The sequence below is a fragment of the Carassius auratus genome, chromosome 16, assembly GCF_003368295.1.
Source record: "Carassius auratus strain Wakin chromosome 16, ASM336829v1, whole genome shotgun sequence".
In the NCBI taxonomy this organism is placed as follows: Eukaryota; Metazoa; Chordata; class Actinopteri; order Cypriniformes; family Cyprinidae; genus Carassius; species Carassius auratus.
Genome location: NC_039258.1, coordinates 22,710,913 through 22,728,961, shown reverse-complemented (window position 1 = coordinate 22,728,961; position 18,049 = coordinate 22,710,913). Strand labels below are relative to the sequence as shown.

General features: G+C 42.9%; 1 protein-coding gene and 1 pseudogene across 3 annotated transcripts in view; both read right to left on the bottom strand.

Moving 5' to 3' along the window:
- LOC113116557 (microtubule-actin cross-linking factor 1, isoforms 1/2/3/5-like) overlaps positions 1–6,590 on the bottom strand; it is a 28,309-nt gene extending 21,719 nt beyond the window's left edge. Inside the window, exons 1-5 of one of the 3 annotated variants that reach the window (XM_026284784.1) lie at positions 6,001–6,590; positions 5,822–5,924; positions 1,586–2,212; positions 1,368–1,424; positions 1,117–1,287 (exon numbers count right to left, since the gene is read on the bottom strand). In XM_026284784.1, coding sequence (XP_026140569.1) covers positions 1,117–1,287; positions 1,368–1,424; positions 1,586–2,149 — 792 coding nt within the window. In that variant the 5' untranslated portion in view covers positions 2,150–2,212; positions 5,822–5,924; positions 6,001–6,590. Of the gene's footprint in view, positions 1–1,116; positions 1,288–1,367; positions 1,425–1,585; positions 2,213–2,262; positions 2,725–5,821 lie in introns of those variants that run through there. The other 2 variants (XM_026284786.1, XM_026284785.1) reach the window with 2 other exon arrangements.
- Positions 6,591–9,769: 3,179 nt separating this feature from the next.
- LOC113116558 (uncharacterized) lies at positions 9,770–13,839 on the bottom strand (annotated as a pseudogene).
- Positions 13,840–18,049: the final 4,210 nt, after the last annotated feature.

Sequence of the window (18,049 nt, the reverse complement as noted above, 5' to 3'; positions counted from 1 at the left end):
TTATTATGCTGAAGAAATGTATTATGCTTCCACCAAGGAAAGTGGTTCTCAATCCTGGGATGTTTCTCGTTATAGGAATGAATGAAAATCGCTGTAAGCTGAATCACACCTGTCACAAAAAGTCAGGGTCTTCTCTTATAAAATGGCATTTTTTTGGTGTTAACTCCAAAAATAGTTCAATCCAAAAGTATTGCTTAGTGTAAAGCATGTTGATGATTAGCCAATAGGCTGTGGATTCCTTAAATGAGGAGCTGTTTCCTCTAAAAAGCTGTTTATTCCCAGACAAGCAGTTTCGGCCCAGAACCGGCCCACATCTGGCCCACGTGAAATCCATGCAAATGTACTTTCCATTTCACAAAGTGCATTTAGGCCCAATTAATGCATTTGACAGATGAGTTGGAAAGTGATTTATACATTTTAATTATTTATATATTTATAGTGCTTATACATTTTATGAGCACGTGCGTTTCCTTGGATAAGACCCATAATCGCATCATACACGAAACATAAATTATGATGCAAATGATGCATTAATAAGAAAGTGTGCTGTTGCCAATAGGAGCACAAATTTAGTAGATGCTCTGATGGGTCATATTTCAAGGAAGCGACAGCATGTTGGAGTACACGTTGGGAATTGCCTTCCTAGTACAGTTTTGTAGAACACCCCCTTTTGCATCTTCAAAGATGCTTTGTATTAAGAAGCAAACAGAGATATTGCTCCTTCTGAGAATTTACAAGCTTTATAATGCACCTTGTTCTATCTTTGTGTTACTTAAGCCAAATATTTGTATCATGTGTCAGAGGATCATTGTGGACATTCAGGTATGCTTTACCTTACTCACTAAGCTAACCTAGATCTCAAAAGGTGAATTACTTTTTCCCCACCCATTCCCATATCATACACAAAGGCATTGAAAGCTTATTATATGCATGAACTTACACAGTATGTTTCTCAGTTCAAGAAAAGTTTAAGAATGGGATTAGAAATTACATGAAAAGGTTTTAAATTCGGGTAGCCTTTTTTAATCAACAGGTTATGTAAATATGAATCTTTTAGTTTATTGTTTGTTTGTTTATATAGCAACAACTTAACCATTTTAAAGGTTTGTAACATACCTTCTGTTCTTGCAGCTGTGCTTTCACCACTTTAAACTCTGAGGATGGTGGTTTTTGATTGGCTGCCAGCTCCTCAATCTCGCAGACCCACGTCAGCAGCATTTCCAGATTTTGCTGGAATTTCAACGGATCCCTGAACTCATCTTTCAGAGTCACAACACTTCTGCCATCCTTAAGAGAAGACCAGACAATATGCTGTCACGTTTTCATAAAGGAAGTGCAGGTTTTAAGGAAAGATCAGTATACAGTACCTTCCATTGATCTAGACTTGATTCCTGGTCTGAACTCGATTGACCATCACTCTGCACCTGAGAATCAGAACAATTTTATTCAATTGGAAACTGAACAAATTTGTGAAACTTTGTTGATACAATGACTTAAAAATCAGTTAAATAAAAATGGTACATGATGGTATATAAAAAATAGGAATAAAAAACCTGTAAAATAAATGAAAATGAAATTGAATAACCTCTGCAAGTTCCCCAGCAGCTCCAGTAAGGACTCTAACAGTTCTAGTAACAATAGGGTCACCTCCTTTCCCTGAAGAAGGATACTCTGTCACCTCTACAATCTCTGTAACAATCGTCTCTGTCACCTCTGTGACTTCAGTGACCTCTCGAGTGTTCAGAGGCTTCCAGGACCAGGGACTTCCAGAATCCCTTCTCTGCAGGCTGCCTCTCCTGTCCACGGACCCATACTGACTCAGGGGGGACCTTCTATACTCCGGAATATTACTCCTTCTGGGCAAAGAATCATTTAGTGGTGTTTTTACCGGGGATGGAGTGCTTCGCCAGGCGTTGTCCAGAGTGCTGGTCGTGGTGACAGTAGGGGCTGGGGAACTCCTCTGCTTTTCCGGTGTTGGAGTTTGCCGAAGAACCTCTTCCACGTCCTCTTTCCTTGTTTCTTCTCTAGGAGGCTCTGGGAGCGACCATTCTCTCCGTTGCTGGTAGCACCCTTTCAAGACTCTCACCTCTGACTTGACTTGTTTGGACTTTTGTCCCAAACAGCTAGGTCTGCTAATTAGGTTACCCATGATTCTTCAGTCCACGGGATAATTGGATCCCTGTGCCATACATACAGGTGTCATCTAAACTACCTACAACACAAGGAAAGTCAAAGTGAGAAGATACTGTTTAAAGATCTTACCCTTTCAAGGAAATAGTAGTCTACTAGTTTCCAGTTTCCACTCCTGTCATCAAAAGAGATTCATCAGCTCAGACAAAGACCATTAATCTTAAATCTCAATTAGATTCCTTGCTGTCCTACAAAAGAGAGTCTTTTACCACTTTCATGCCAACAAACACCACTATGGTTATTTATACGGCAGAGATGGTAACACTTGACTGAGGCTCGGTCCTGACCAAGAGGGGCCAGATTACTCCTGGAAAACTACAATATTAACTCAGAATAGCTAGCACTATCCATACAAATGCAAGTGAGAAGCCTGTTTATGAGGGCAGTCTCCTCCAGGATACCCACAGCCACTGTCCTCTGCCAAGACTATCCGCAGGATGGCCCTGGGAAACCATTCAGCTCCTGATCAAATATGACAGGTATGGAAATGCTGCCTTATTTCTTTTCCACAGAAGAATGAACAGTGTTTTTTTAGTACACATGTTCATGGTTTACTGGGAAACACAGACCACATGCCTGAGGAGCAGGACAGCGATGAACACGTAGACAAACACCAATTTTAATGTTCAGGAATGCTTTTTCATAGATATTTCTTTAAGGTGAATGTGTGTGGCTGAAATTCATGCAGGCCTTTACTAGTGATCCTAGCTGACTAAATGACTGTCTTGTAGCCTGTAGCATGAAGCCAGTTTCAGTTTTACCCAGGTAAGTTCACATTTAGTTTCAGCAAACTCTGAGTTTTCAAGCTCAAGAAGATGGGTTGGTTCTGACTGGGTTTCTTCACCATGGTAACTTACGTTACCCATCTACCCTGCTTCAGAGTTGGTTCTATTCTGGGATAGAGACCACGAACCCAAATTGGACCAATCAGTTGTAAGCACATTGACATATATCTGATTCAGTGAAGCCACTCCCAAATATCTCTCACTCCAAATTAAAACAGTTTACACTCAAAGAAATGTAGAGACAAATTGGCTGACTTTTGCAGCTACTTATTTAACACACGGGCACACTTACACACGGGCTGTGGATTACAATAGCACAATTAAAAATACTACTACTACTACTACTAATAATAAACGTCTAACAGTGCTATTTCAGTGCTCATAGAATGTGCCTGGAAATTGCAGGTGGTAAGTGAATATGCACCTGTTAAGTGAAAAAAGATAGCCTTAGTGCTGTTAAATGATTAATTGCGATTAATTGCATCCAAAAAAAAAAAAAAAAAATGTTTTATGTAATACATGAGTGTATACTATGTATATTTATTAAGTATATACAAATAGAAACAAATGCATGTATATATTTAAGAAAATATGCTATGTTTATATATTAAATATATTTATATATAATATAATAATATAAATATATACATGTAAATATTTTCAAAAATATGGTCAAATTGACAAAAATGGCATCTCCTCTTATGCAGGATCCCATAGACGAGGAGGCTGCATTGTTTTTTTTCTTTTTGTTTGTTTGTTTTTTTATACCAGGAATTTAGTTAACCAATTTACAGTTTTACCTCTGATATTATAACAGTGATTAAGAATGAAAGTTAATTATAGACTCAGTTAGTGTTGTTGCCATGGTGAATCATAATTTCAGAGCTCCTCATTGTCGTGATGCACGTGCTTAACTCAGAGTCAGCCTGCTCAGAGTCGACTGAACTAACACAATTAAGCTGTTCTGAAACCGAAAACTCTGTCTCCCATCTCAGGGTAAGTTAAGTCAGAGTTGGATGAACCTCCTTATTGAAACGGGCCCCAGGAGACTAAAAAATTGCTCTCTGTTTAACCTCATTCCTATCTAAGAGAAACAATTGAACAGATCTAATTTCTGATTTAATGTTTCTAGTAATAATAATCAAAATGGTACAAAACTTCTTTTGTTTTAAAACCTAACAAAGTTGCAAACCCTTGTATTTTAAACAATGTAATGACATGTTACCCTTTGGGCTGATGGTTTTGTTTGCGCAGGAAACAGAGTTCTGTTGAATTCAGCTAAGTGTGCATGTTAATTGCACAGGTGATCTGGGTCAGTCCAGGTCATTGTAGTTCACTGCATGCTAAAGGTGAGACTCCCAGACAGACTCAGTGTTTCTAGATCACTGGAGCAGAAGACTTAGTATCAGCCCACATTCTAGCAGGGTGGACTAGATTGTATAATGTGTAAACTGAGATTGCTAAAACATGACAGGAAATATTATAATGATGAGTTTGATGCTTTAGACGCAAGCTTATAAATTGATTAACCTAAAAAATTACTAAGCTCTCTATGAAATTGCTTTATTTATACTGATTGTTCATGTATTTGCAACACTACATAGTAAAAATATGGCTTTTAAGAAACATTTTTCTATATGTGGTTTTCATAAAGTAAGTACATAAAATCTATGTAATCAATCTAAACAAATGCTCTTTAATTATTTTAACTCATCCATCCATCTCACGCCCAGCCTACATCCCTTGATGGATTACACAAGGAGGATGGGAAGGAGTTTACAAACAGTCAATGAAGCTACAGCCATTTGAATATAAAGATTTACAAGCATTATTAAACCGGCAATGGCTGTTTCCACGGAGTTAGAGGTGACACAACATTTTACATCTCAATGCTGAACATTTCAATAGACCAATAGATCAATGACCACTGAGGTCTTGCTGGCTCAGCTACTCAAGAAACCTTGTTGTGACAGCACACTAAGATCCAACGATCTCCAAAACAAAACACACCGTGCGATGGTGACCAGCTCAGTGCCCGCACAAATTAATCTACTTGTCTAAAGCTTGAGATAAATGATACAGATTGATTCCCCTTTGCTTGTTTATCAAGAAGCAGCCGCCCTCTTAACCCGACTCTAATGTATTCTCTGATTTAAGACCACCCTGTGTAGCCTCTTGATATTGATTTATGAGGCATGTCTCAGACCGGCCCCCAGGGAGCTAGATTAACCCCTGTGATGAACAGCTTTGTGCATCAACAACCCGTAAAGGATGATTAATATAGTCTCATCTCTTACAACAATAGACTCAAGTGGAATTATTCTTGTCATATTCTATTGAATGATGCGTCAACCAAACATTCGTGGAAGAGATGCTCGACTCATAGCAATGAGTGTGGGTACTGTCAGAGACCACCATGACAATACCCTTTCCTAATCTGACCTCAGTATGGCAGACAGATGGTGTATACTGGTGTCGTGCCACGTTCTGCTGGTGGATTAACTGTATATACAGCAGCGAAAGTGCTAGCGCTCTTGGGATGTAGGCTACTTATGTACTAATTTCTTAATATTCATAAATCGACACTCTCTGTGAAGTGCAGTGGTCATGACAATGGTTTCTCTAATTAACATAAGAGTGTCTGGTGTTACGTGAATGCATAACATGTATAAACTGCATAATTAATATACTATATTTTATTGAACTAATGTTATGTGTTGATTCAGTTCTAAAAGTTTATACAAATAAGGAAACTGGAAGGAAGAATATACAGTTATATATTTAAGTTCAGTAGCAGTGAATATATAGCACATGAATGTACTAATTCAAAATAAATACATACTCACAGTATAGTGAAACGGACTTATTTAAGCCAAATTCCTTGCAAGCTGTTTTCACCCGTATATAATCGATGAAACTGAAGTGGTTCTGATGGCATCACAGCATCTGCTGGTTTCAGTGAGAAAGTTTGAATGAGTCCAGAAAGAGGAGGCGGTTGTGTCGGTTGGGGTGCATACTTTCTTACCCCCGTGCATAGAGGAGGACAAACGGCATTCCTCCGTCATCATTCAAACAGGAGAACAAAAAACCTGTCTCCTCTCAGCATCCTTTGAGAGGCCTTCCTTTCCAGACGTATAAACATGTGAAAACCTTCACATTCACTTGCTCAAACAGGACTTCACTTACACACAAATCCCGGTTTAAACACAGACGCACTCACACACACACACTCACACACACACACACACACTTTATGCAAGATGACCCATGCTTTTCGGTCGCCCACAGCCACAAGCAAACAATGTCCCCCTCTCCCTCCGGCTGCCCCCCTCCCGTCAGCGGTATTCTCTCTCTCTTGTCTTTGTTGTGCACAGTCCCATAGAGGCATTCCTTCATGAGGCAACCGACGGGATGTTCTGCTGCTGGAAGACTCCTGTATGCTGTGCTTTCCGAGCTCCAGGAGAGCAGGTGTTCCCCATCCGGTGGTTTTGATAGAGTTAAGGCAGGTCTGTAAGTCGGCAGCCTGTTGTGTGAACTCTTGTGCCAGGCATTTAGACAGAGGAGCAGTCCCTTCACCTCCCTCTTTCCCTCCCAGCGTTAGCCCCTCCCCCAGCTCCTCTTTTGGCTCACAAACTCTGCTTCAAATGAAAACGCTGGATAAAAAGCTTTCTAAAGGCTCCCAGGCTGCTCCCGAACATTCACATGTTAAGTGATAGCTGCCTCCTGTCCCTCGTTTTTGTTTCTCCCTCCCTCTCCAGGGAAGACCGAAGTGGGCTACAAAAGGAGGCAACCATCCTGCACACAAAGCCCCCATCACCATTCAAAGCCCCCGCCATAGCTACAAAGACGACTTATTACTGTAAGACATCTCTGATTACTTTCAAGTCACTTCCAGTCCCCAAATTGCCAAACAAACAGTAGAAAACCAATAGAGCGGAGGCCTCGGCCGCGTCTGGCTGAGCTTCAAGGGAGTTGCGTGATGCTTCGTCTCCACTTTTAGGAGTCTCTTCTGCTCCGTTGCTGCTTGAGAATAGAAGGTTCTGTCGCCATTATGTCTGTAAGTGTCAGATCTCAAATAATCCCTCTGATTGGTTCCCATGGGGGACGAGAGGGAGAGTGAGGACAGGTGTGTATAGCAGGTGCAGTGAGGAGACTCAGGTGTGCAACACACACAATCCCCCCATTCTTTCACCACACAAAAGACTCGACCCAACACCTGCACTGTTCCTTATCCTTCATCTCACACAAGAATCACTCGATTGCTTAATAGAACAGGTCACTAACACATGGGAGAGAAGTGGAGGACCTTGTGATGTCATTACATTTACATACAATGACCCTAAAATTCAGGATGTCATTGCAGCAGGTACAAAACAAAAATAATTAAATAAGTTTGCGCTCTGAAAAATGAAAACATGGTTCTCTATCAGAAACGTGAGATTTGTATTTATATGCATTCTTTTCTTTCACAGCAGAAACCAGCGTCCACAGGGTAAGTGTGGGGTTTGTGCTGCCAGTGTCAGGTGTTTCGGCTCTGACTAGGGTTGCTCCTGCAGGTGTAAATCTGTTGTTGTCTCGCTCAGTTTCCTGTCTCTGAATACAGTGAGTGTAAGAATGTGAGTCTTGACCTCGAGCATAATGAGCACACACCCACAGACTGAAGTGAAAACAGTGGAAGGAGGAAGAGAGGAATATAAAGAAGAGCGCTCGTGACTTTATGATGATGAATGTGTACCTCTAATTCAGTAGGGACTGGCAGAAGAAGGGGACGACATCCGACACTGCACTAACCACATCACTTCAGTTATTAACCCCTTCCCATCCCCCGGCTACATAAAACAGACAAAAGGAGGAGACTGGGAAGAAAGAGGAACAATAATACCTGTCACCCTGACTGTCCTGGGAGAGGGAATTCAGTGCTGTGAACCCAAGAGGTCAAGATATTTAACCTGACCAGGCTCTTAAACAGAGACGGGACATCAGTGTCTGTCCTGAGTCATGGTCCTAAAACAGACCACCTCTGAAATTCTGTTTTTGTGATGTGCATGAACTACAGATTTGGGTAGAAAATCATATAAATAAATACAGATTTAAAGAAAAGTCAAAATTGCAATTGCAAGATATAAACTCACAAGTCTGAGAAGAAACAATTGGGAAATATATATTTACTTATTGATAGAAAAAGAAGAAAAAATTGTGAGATAAAATGTCAATTATAATTTTTTGTTTATTGTTTTAAATTGATTTAAGCATATAATGCATCATCACAATATTTACATTTATAATGTGCAAAAGATTTCTATTTCAAACAAATGCTTCAAATGCATTTCTACTTTCTATTCGTCAAAAAAAATATCTATCATTATCATATAGGAATGGTTTCTGAAAATCATGTGACACTGAAGATAAGTAATGATGCTGAAAATTCAGCTTTGATCTCAGAAATAAATGACAGTTATCATATATTTACATATAAAACAGCTATTTGAAATTGTAATAATATTTCACAATATTACTGTGTTTTTGATCAAATAAATGCAGCCTTGGTGAGCACAACAGACTTATCATCTGCAAGATTTTAAACAGTAGTATATACAGTAGTCTCTTATTATTTATTGAGTCTAGCTTAATTATCATTTACCATTTTTATCTATAGATGTTGCCCATTTGTGTGATAATATCAATGTAGTAATTAAAAAAAAAGTGAATGCGGTTGTGTGCACATATGGCAGTACTGTACAGCCTTTATAAACCCAATCTGACACAGACACCTGATCCAGGTCTGGTTACTCACGGGGAAATCAAATTTTCCTCCCATATCATTTACCCAGTGTGTGAATCATATGATAGCATTCAAGGCAGTGCACTTCAGGTTTTTAACTCCTATGGCAATGCCAGTATTCTGATCTTATAAATTTAACTTCATGAACAATCAAATCAAACGTATATCTACTTATGAATTCCACAAAATCCATGTGCCTTAAAAAATATCCTGCAGTTCACATGCATATATGTATATATTGTGCATAAAGGGCTTTATGAAAGCTGTGATATGAGTAATATTTCAGCTAGGATCTATTGTGTGCTGCACATGTGGCTCATATGATCAGAGAGCAGCAGATGAATCAGCGTAATGCCAAATGGGTTGCAGATGTGGTCAAATGTGATCACAGGCTGCTGACCGCTCATTCTGCTTTCCATTCTATAATGGAAATGACACAAAACAGGCTGACAGAACACTTTTGAGAGAGTTACTTTAAAAGCTATTATTAACTAGTAAAGAAGGTGTTTTTAAATATATATGATAAAATAATGAGAAATGTTTTTATCTCATACAAAACAATGAGAATATTCTGAGTTAGGGTGTCTGTTTTCAACCACAACAGATAAATGTTCAAACAATTAAAGACTGCTCAAAACTCAGAAGACACCCTGATTTGTAATGAAAACTGTCATTTTGCTTAATTTATATCAGTTGTCAAAAAAAAAAAAAAAAAAAAAATATATATATATATATATATATATATATATATATATATATATATATATATATATATATATATATATATATATATATTTTATTTTGCATTCTAGTTAATAGCATTGCCTATTTTTTTTTCTTTAACTAGGCTATACAGATGCTAAAACATATTTCATACACTGTAAAAGTGGTAACCTGCAACTGTTATGTTGAAGAGCTATACCTGGTCTTACCCTTAAATTTATTTTTGTTGGTGTAAACGTCTCGGTTACGTCTGTAACCTCGGTTCCCCGAGAAGGGAACGAGACGATGCGTCGATAACGCTTTGGGAACGCATTCTGCGTGAGTGCGTCTGAAGCATCCATGTCAACTAGTCCAATGGCGAGAGTGAGCGTCAGGAGTGACGTCACGACCAGGAATTGATAAAAACCCCAACCGGAGCAACCGGTGTTAGCTTCGACAGTGCCGAAGCAAGTCGATCACAGGAATGAAGGAAGTATGGCAGGGAGACGCATCGTCTCGTTCCCTTCTCGGGGAACCGAGGTTACAGACGTAACCGAGACGTTCCCCATCGAGGGAGAGACGATGCGTCGATAACGCTTTGGGAACGAGAATACCCAAACCGCCATATTACAAGTGCCTGAGTGTCAGACAGAAAACCCAACGCCTCTAGAATTAAAAACCTGAGACCCGGGAGTAGCGTCCAGGTCTAGGCTATAAAACCTGACGAATGTGAGTGGCGAGGACCAGCCTGCCGCATCACAAACATCCTGAAGAGAGGCCCCAGATAATAAGGCTCTAGAGGCCACCATACTCCTAGTAGAATGAGCTCTGACCCCCAAAGGGCACGGTAGGTCAGAAGACTCATAGGCAAGAAGGATAGCCCCAACTATCCACTTACTAAGTGTCTGTTTAGTGGCAGGAAGACCTATCTTAGGTGACCCGAAACAAACAAACAGCTGATCGGATTTCCGAAAAGAAGAAGTCCGATGAACGTAAGTGTCCAATGCTCGCACCGGGCACAAGAGGTTAGACTTTTCCTGGTCCGACGATGCAAACGGGGGAGGACAGAAAGCCTGCAGAACAATAGGTCTCGGAACAACGGTCGGTACCTTAGGGACGTATCCCTGCTTCGGGTAGAGAAATGCTTTGACCATCCCAGGTGCAAATTCAAGGCAGGTGGGAGAAACCGAGAGAGCCTGAAGGTCTCCGACTCTTTTAAGGGACGAAATAGCAAGGAGAAAAGTAGTCTTAAAACGAAAGAAACTTCTCAGAAACCGAATCTAGGGGTTCAAACGGAGCCCTAGAAAGGCCTTCTAAAACTATAGCCAGGTCCCAGGCCGGCACTCTAGAACGAGTTGCAGGTCTCAGCCTCAAGGTGCCACGAAGGAAACGAGAGATAAGAGGGTCTCGACCCAGAGATGCACCACCCACTGGGGCGTGGAAAGCCGAGATGGCCGCCACGTAAACTTTTAAGGTGGATGGACATAGACCAGAAGCGAAGCGGTCTTGTAAAAACTCAAGAACTGAGCCAACAGAGCAGTGGACGGGGTCACACTGATGTTGGTAACACCAAGAAGAAAAAACATTCCATTTGAGTCTATAAAGTTTCCTCGTAGCTGGAGCTCTGGAGCTAAGAATGGTCTCCACAACCTCAGTTGAGAGACCACTCTCTATGAGTTGCGCCCCCTCAGAGGCCACACCCAAAGCTTTCAAATCTCTGGCCGGGGGTGAAATATAGTGCCCCCGGCCTGAGATAGAAGGTCTTTCCTGATCGGGATCTCCAAGGGAGAACCGTCGAGGAGATGAATCAGGTCCGCAAACCAGATTCGACTCGGCCAGTGTGGAGCTACGAGAAGTAGACTTACTCCGTCCTGGCGGACTCTCTCCAGAACTCCTGGGAGCAGAGCAACAGGGGGAAAGGCGTACAGACGTAGCCTCGGCCACGTCTGTACCATAGCGTCCAACCCCAGGGGGGCTGGATGAGTAAGGGAGAACCATAGTGGACAGTGCGTCGTGTACTGAGAAGCAAACAGATCCACTTCTGCTTGGCCATAACATTCCCATATGAGCTCCACCACCTCCGGGTGAAGCCTCCATTCCCCTGGCCTCAGCACCTGCCTCGACAGGGTGTCTGCTCCAATATTCTGAGTCCCTGGTATATACATTGCCCTCAGAGAGCGTAATTTCCCCAGAGACCACAGGAGGATCTGGTGCGCTAATTTGCAGAGTGGGCGCGAGCGCAGACCCCCCTGACGGTTGATGTAAGAGACCACCGATGTATTGTCTGTGCGGACCAGCACATGATGGTCCCTCAGGTCTGGCAGGAAGTGCCTCAAAGCTTTGAAGACAGCCATCATCTCCAGGCAGTTGATGTGCCAAGAGTGATGATGGCTCTCCCACAGACCCTGAGCTGAGCGGCCTTCCATTACCGCTCCCCAGCCCGTAAGGGAAGCATCTGTCGAGATGGTAACCCGATGACAAAGAGCTCCCAATACCGGACCCTGGGACAGGAACCAGTGTTCTCTCCATATGACCAAGGCGCGGAGACACCGCCGCGTGATCTTGACCGTACGAAGTGGGTTTCCCCTCGGGGAGAACCCTCTGGTCCTGAGCCACCACTGTAAAGGTCTCATGCCCAGCAGGCCAAAGGGGATCACATTGGACGCTGCTGCCATGAGACCCAACAATCTCTCGAACTGTTTTACAGTGCGTGACTGGCCTAGCTTTAGCTCCGAAGTGGCTGCGAGGATGTTGGCTACACGAGCGGGCGAAAGAGAGGCTCGCATCGTGACCGAATCCCATACCACCCCAAGAAAAGTGGTCCTCTGTAATGGAGATAGCACACTCTTCTTGGTATTGAGCCTCAAACCCAACTTTTGCATATGAGCGAGGACGACATCTCGATGCCGAACCGCCAACTGTTCTGATTCTGCTAAAATCAACCAGTCGTCCAGGTAATTCAGAATACGTATGCCCTGCAGCCTGAGCGGGGCCAGAGCTGCATCTACGCATTTCGTGAATGTGCGGGGTGAGAGAGCTAGACCGAAGGGAAGTACCCGATACTGGTATTCTTTGCCCCCGAAAGAAAACCTTAGGAACTTCCTGTGCTGAGGGAGGATGGAGATATGGAAGTACGCATCTTTTAGGTCTATTGTGACGAACCAGTCCTCGGATCTGATTTGAGTCACGATCTGTTTGAGTGTCAGCATCTTGAATTTTAATTTCTGAACTGTACGATTCAACAGACGAAGATCTAAAATGGGACGCAGCCCTCCATCCTTTTTTGGAACAATGAAATAACGGCTGTAAAAACCCGATGCCCTGTCGGGAGGATACACCTGCTCTATAGCATTTTTCGCTAAAAGAGATTTCACTTCTTGCTCCATGACCAGAGCCTGCTCGGGATGCACTACTGTGAGCAACACCCCGTTGTAGCGTGGGGGACGAGAACCGAACTGGATTCTGTAGCCCTTCTCTACTATCTGCAGGACCCATTGAGATATATTCGGCAGACTTTTCCATTCTGTCAGACATTCTACTAAGGGAACCAGCCTCTCGAGGCTGGCCTCTGGTGTAATTAGAACAGCTAGTTCGGGGACCTGAAGCCGAAGCGCAGGAACCACCCGAGCTAACTGCTCTTGGACCCCCCTCAGAGGGAGCGAGCCTGACGCAGCGTCTGGGAGAAACAGCGCCAGAGACCCGCTGGAGACCGCTGCGCCCCGAGGCACCAAGGGTGGCGGGGTTGGCAGGACGGCCCCGTGAGAGCACCGAGACCGGACGGGCACCGTATACTGAGGTGTACACCGCACTGTCTCGATTGGGGCTGCCCTCACAGGTCTGACCCATTTGGCGTCAGGACCTTTTCTTCTGAGCCGAAGCTTTCTTAGCGAGAAGAACGGTCCTCAGATCCGGCTTCTGCTTAGATTGCTTTGGCTGTGAGTGCTGGCTCGGTCCCCGTGATTTTTGAGGAGGAGCGCGAGACGCAACACTCTCTTTTTGAAAAACACGATATGAGGAGCATGATGGCTGGGGCTGCCTTGCACGCCCAGCAGCATCAGGATTAGAACGGCGAGGGAGAAAACTTTTAAAAGCTTCAGATTGCTTTTTATTTTCTTGAAATCTTTCAACCACTTCATTCACAGCATCACCAAACAGACCTTCATGAGAAATGGGAGCGTCTAAAAGAAAAGATCTATCTTTATCTTTAATATCTGAAAGATTAAGCCAAAGGTGTCTTTCTGTAGAAACCAAAGCAGCCATAGATCTACCAATAGCACGTGCTGTTTCTTTAGTCGCCCTGAGAGATAAATCCGTAGCCCGACGAAGTTCGCGAATTTCGTCACGGCTGACTCCCTCACTGTTATCTAACTCCCCCAGCAGCTCAGCCCAGTGTTGCCAACTTAGCGGATTTGTCGCTAGATTTAGCGACTTTTCAAACCCCCATAGCGACTTTTTTCCAAAAAAGCGACTAGCGACAAATCTAGCGACTTTTTTTTGACAGACCTTATTTATTCTCTGAGACTCTCCAGTACTGCCGAACGAGCACAAGCGCTCGCGCTCTCTCTCTCTCTCTCTCTCTCTCTCTCTCTCCCCCCCCACAGGCAGCGCGCGCACACGCATCTCTATCTCCCCTGTTCAGCGAGCAGAGAGGAGCAGCACTTTCAGTTAAAAAAAGATATTCTGTTGCTTCAAACTCTATTTTACATACAAGTACAGTCGAAATCACAGTTCAACCATTGTCTTAATCTTATGTGTATGTTATTTCATAGTCGTGAATAGGATTTTAGTGCACAGATTAACATCTTTGAGAGCTGGTATGTAGTCTTAATGGACCGCGTTTCAGTCATTATAATATTAATTCCGTTGTCTGACAACAGAAACATTAAAATATAATAATAAAAAACGTTTTATTGAGAATTTTTGCAGCATTAAAATGCAGTACATGAGCACAGAAAGGGCGAGATAATATGACGCACCTACGTCATGAATATGGTAATTACCATATGACGTCATCTAGCGACATTTAGCGACTTTTCAGGCAGGGTTTAGCTACTTTCCATTGAAAGAAGTTGACAACACTGGCTCAGCCTGATAAGCCTGAAGCAAAGCCATCGAATGAAGGCAAGCTCCAGCCTGACCTGCTGCTGTGTAAGCTTTACCCACTAAATTAGATGTGATCTTTAAAGGCTTCGTGGGCAAAGTCGGGTTCTTAATAGATGACGCTGAACCAGGGGAAAGATAGCTCGCGAGCGTCTGCTCCGCCCGGGGCATCGCTTCATAACCATTTTCTTTCAGCCCTCTTATATCAGAATAAATGCGCACTTGAGGGCTGAAAAGACGTGATGAATATGGCTTATTCCACGATCTAGACAGCTCACTGTGAAGATCAGGGAAAAAAAGGGAGACCCCGTGATGTAGGCGATGTTTTAGAAGACAGAAAACGCTCGTCTAATTTGCTTTTAGGACGAGCGCTCTGTTTATCAGATGGCCAAGATATATGTAATTTATCTACAGCTCGTGTTAATACATCAACCAACTCCTCATATGCTGGGGAAAGAGATGGCGAATCCTCTTCCCCCCTGATTGTGTCACCTTCACTGCCCGTTACATCTAACTCCTCGGAGCTAGAGCAACGAAGCAATGGGCTCTCCCCCCGGGCGGAAGAAGCCGCGGGGCGGGCTTCCGACACCGGAGTTTGAGCTATGGATCTCCCAGGTAAGGGAGGAGAAAGAGCCCTCGGACCCGTCTCCAACCCCGCTGAGAGATCCATTTGCGAACCCCAGGAATGCATTCTCCGTTCTGCCTCGGCAGAAGCGGGTCCTGCACCCTGAGGAGCGCGAGGCTCGCCGCTCTTCTCATCAAAGAGTGACAAGCGGGAGCGGAGCATGCGAAGCGAAAGCTTCTCACAATGCGGGCAATCAGTCTCCTCGAAGTCTGATAACGCATGCTCCACTCCCAAACAAACTACACAAAGCTCGTGTGTATCCCCACCCGTTAAATAACGCGGGCAGAGAGAAGCACACGGTTTGAATAGTTGCTTAGCCATAGTATATAAACTTTGCACAAGACAACAGTAAATATGACAGACAGGTTTGACACAGATCGCTTGCTGAGGCACAGAAAGCTAACACCGGTTGCTCCGGTTGGGGTTTTTATCAATTCCTGGTCGTGACGTCACTCCTGACGCTCACTCTCGCCATTGGACTAGTTGACATGGATGCTTCAGACGCACTCACGCAGAATGCGTTCCCAAAGCGTTATCGACGCATCGTCTCTCCCTCGATGGGGAACCAATATATTTAGGTTGATTTAGCAATGTTAAAAAACATTTTTATTTAAATTAAATAGAATTAGTTTAGATGTTAAAGCGAATTTTTTAAGGATATACCTTTTTTTCATTGTACTTTAAGCTGTTTGTGGGACGCATCTGAAGCTGATCTGACGAACAGATGTGAATGTGGTAATTAATGTGACAGGACTGTGTTGTGGCTCAACCTCCACACCTGAGTCGATCACCGTGTGCAGGCCTCCTCCTCTGTGCAGGCCACCGTGTGCAGTCTCCTGTGATTACTAACAAGACCACAATCTACCTGCTGGACAATACACTACTTATGTCCACACCAAACATTTCTAGTGTGCATTATAGAAAGACTTTTACCTTAAAGCCTGACATTTTGTCATCATTTACTTACCCTCATGTCAGATATTTTGAAATGATGGCCAAATGATGACAGAATTTTTCATTTTTAGATTAACTTCATGAGATATATATAATGCATAGACTGGTATTTCACACTGATGATGTGCACTATTATGAATCAGGCATGTGATCAGCTAGAGAAAAAAAAAGTAGGAAAAACTGACCATGCCACATTACTTATTATTAAAAATATCTATATTTTGGCAGATTAAAATATATGTATTATATCTTAATAATACTGCTGTCTAGTAAAAAAATAAGCAACATTCAACAATCATGACACCAATTAATATATTATAATAAAGAATTAATATAATTGTTATTATTATTAAAGTACCTGACAAAAGTTTGGTAACATGACAATTCTTAATAATTTTGAAATAAATATCTTTTCCCTAATTAAGACATATTTTATTAATTCCTGCTCACTGTATCGGCTGGGTAAGCCTCGCAGGCCGTAGAATGGAAATGGTAAGTTTGTGTGGCCTTGAGACTCTTGCCGATGTCTTATGGGAGCTCGCTACTAACGGCATATGAAGGGTAAGCTTCGAAGACCGTAGACTGGGAAAGGAGGCTTTTGCAGCCTCCCTTGGGAGCTCGGTACATTCATATTGGGTAGAATGGTTTGGCGACCGAAAAAACATGGAAAGGTAAAAGTTGTTTGGGCAGGAGGATCTCGCCGGCGTCTGGATGGGAGCATACGTATTGAACGGGTAAGCATCGCTGGCCGAAGGGTGGAAAAGGTAAAAGTTGTCTAGTCAGGAGGCTCTCACCGATGTCCGATAGGAGCTTAGCTCCCGGCATCGAATGGGTAAGCCTCGCTGGCTGAAAGACGGAAAAGGTCAGGTTGTAAATTTATATATATATATATATATATATATATATATATATATATATATATATATATATATATTGGTGGCCGATGAGGGTTTGGTGGGCTTTATTTATGTGGAACTGGTTAGTTCTGATATAGCTTTGGTACGCTTCTGAAGACCATCTTCCAAGAGTTTGGATCTGCTGCTTGGAGAGGCCTTTTTGGGCTGCCGAAGATGCTGTCCCGATACGAAAAGAATGGTTGGAGAAATGTTTGCCGAGACACATGATAGGAAGCATCTGAGGTGTTTTAGGAACCAGAATCGAGTGACTGGTTTTTTAGAGTCGTCAATGAATCGTGGTTCATGCAGGCTTGCCTGAGAAATCCTGGAGTGTAGGTATGCTAGGATGGGTGGTAAGGCTGGATTGGAGAGGGGAGATTGAAAATGTAAATGAAATGACCTTTCTTAGCTTGGTCTGTCTTGCTTTGTTTGATTAAAAAAGTGATTGTTTTGTCGTCGAGAACGGTTAGGTCTGATATGTTAGGATTGATTTTTAGACTGAAATTTGAAGAGATCATGAGCTCCGAGCACCTAAGAAAACCAAAAAAAAAGCTAGGATGAACATGGCGTCGAGTGTATGAGCTATGCTGAGGGGTTGCTAATTTGTGCGGAGGGTGTAGATACATTTTGTGAGGATATCTAGCGTTATGGGTTGTCTAGTGTCGGGATGGGTGGGCTGGGATCACTGGATCCCTTTGATCAAGAGGGAGGTTTGCGAATTGTTTTTTTTCGGGTGAGGGAGCACCGAACATCAGTTTATGAAAAAACTGCACTCCGCTCAGGGAGCCTTTGATAGAACCGACTTGGAGACCCTTGGAGCTATTGAGAAATGAAATAAAAGAGGTGATAGAGAGTAGGGAAAATTCTGGGAATGGAATGTTATAAGTGAGGTGAAATGTCTTGAAGCATCTTCACACTCAGTCACGTATGACTGGAGGGTTCTGGGAAGGAGTGGTTTAAGAGGGTGGGTTATGGGAATGTTAATGGCAGTGATTGCGGCCAAGTGTTTGCTTGA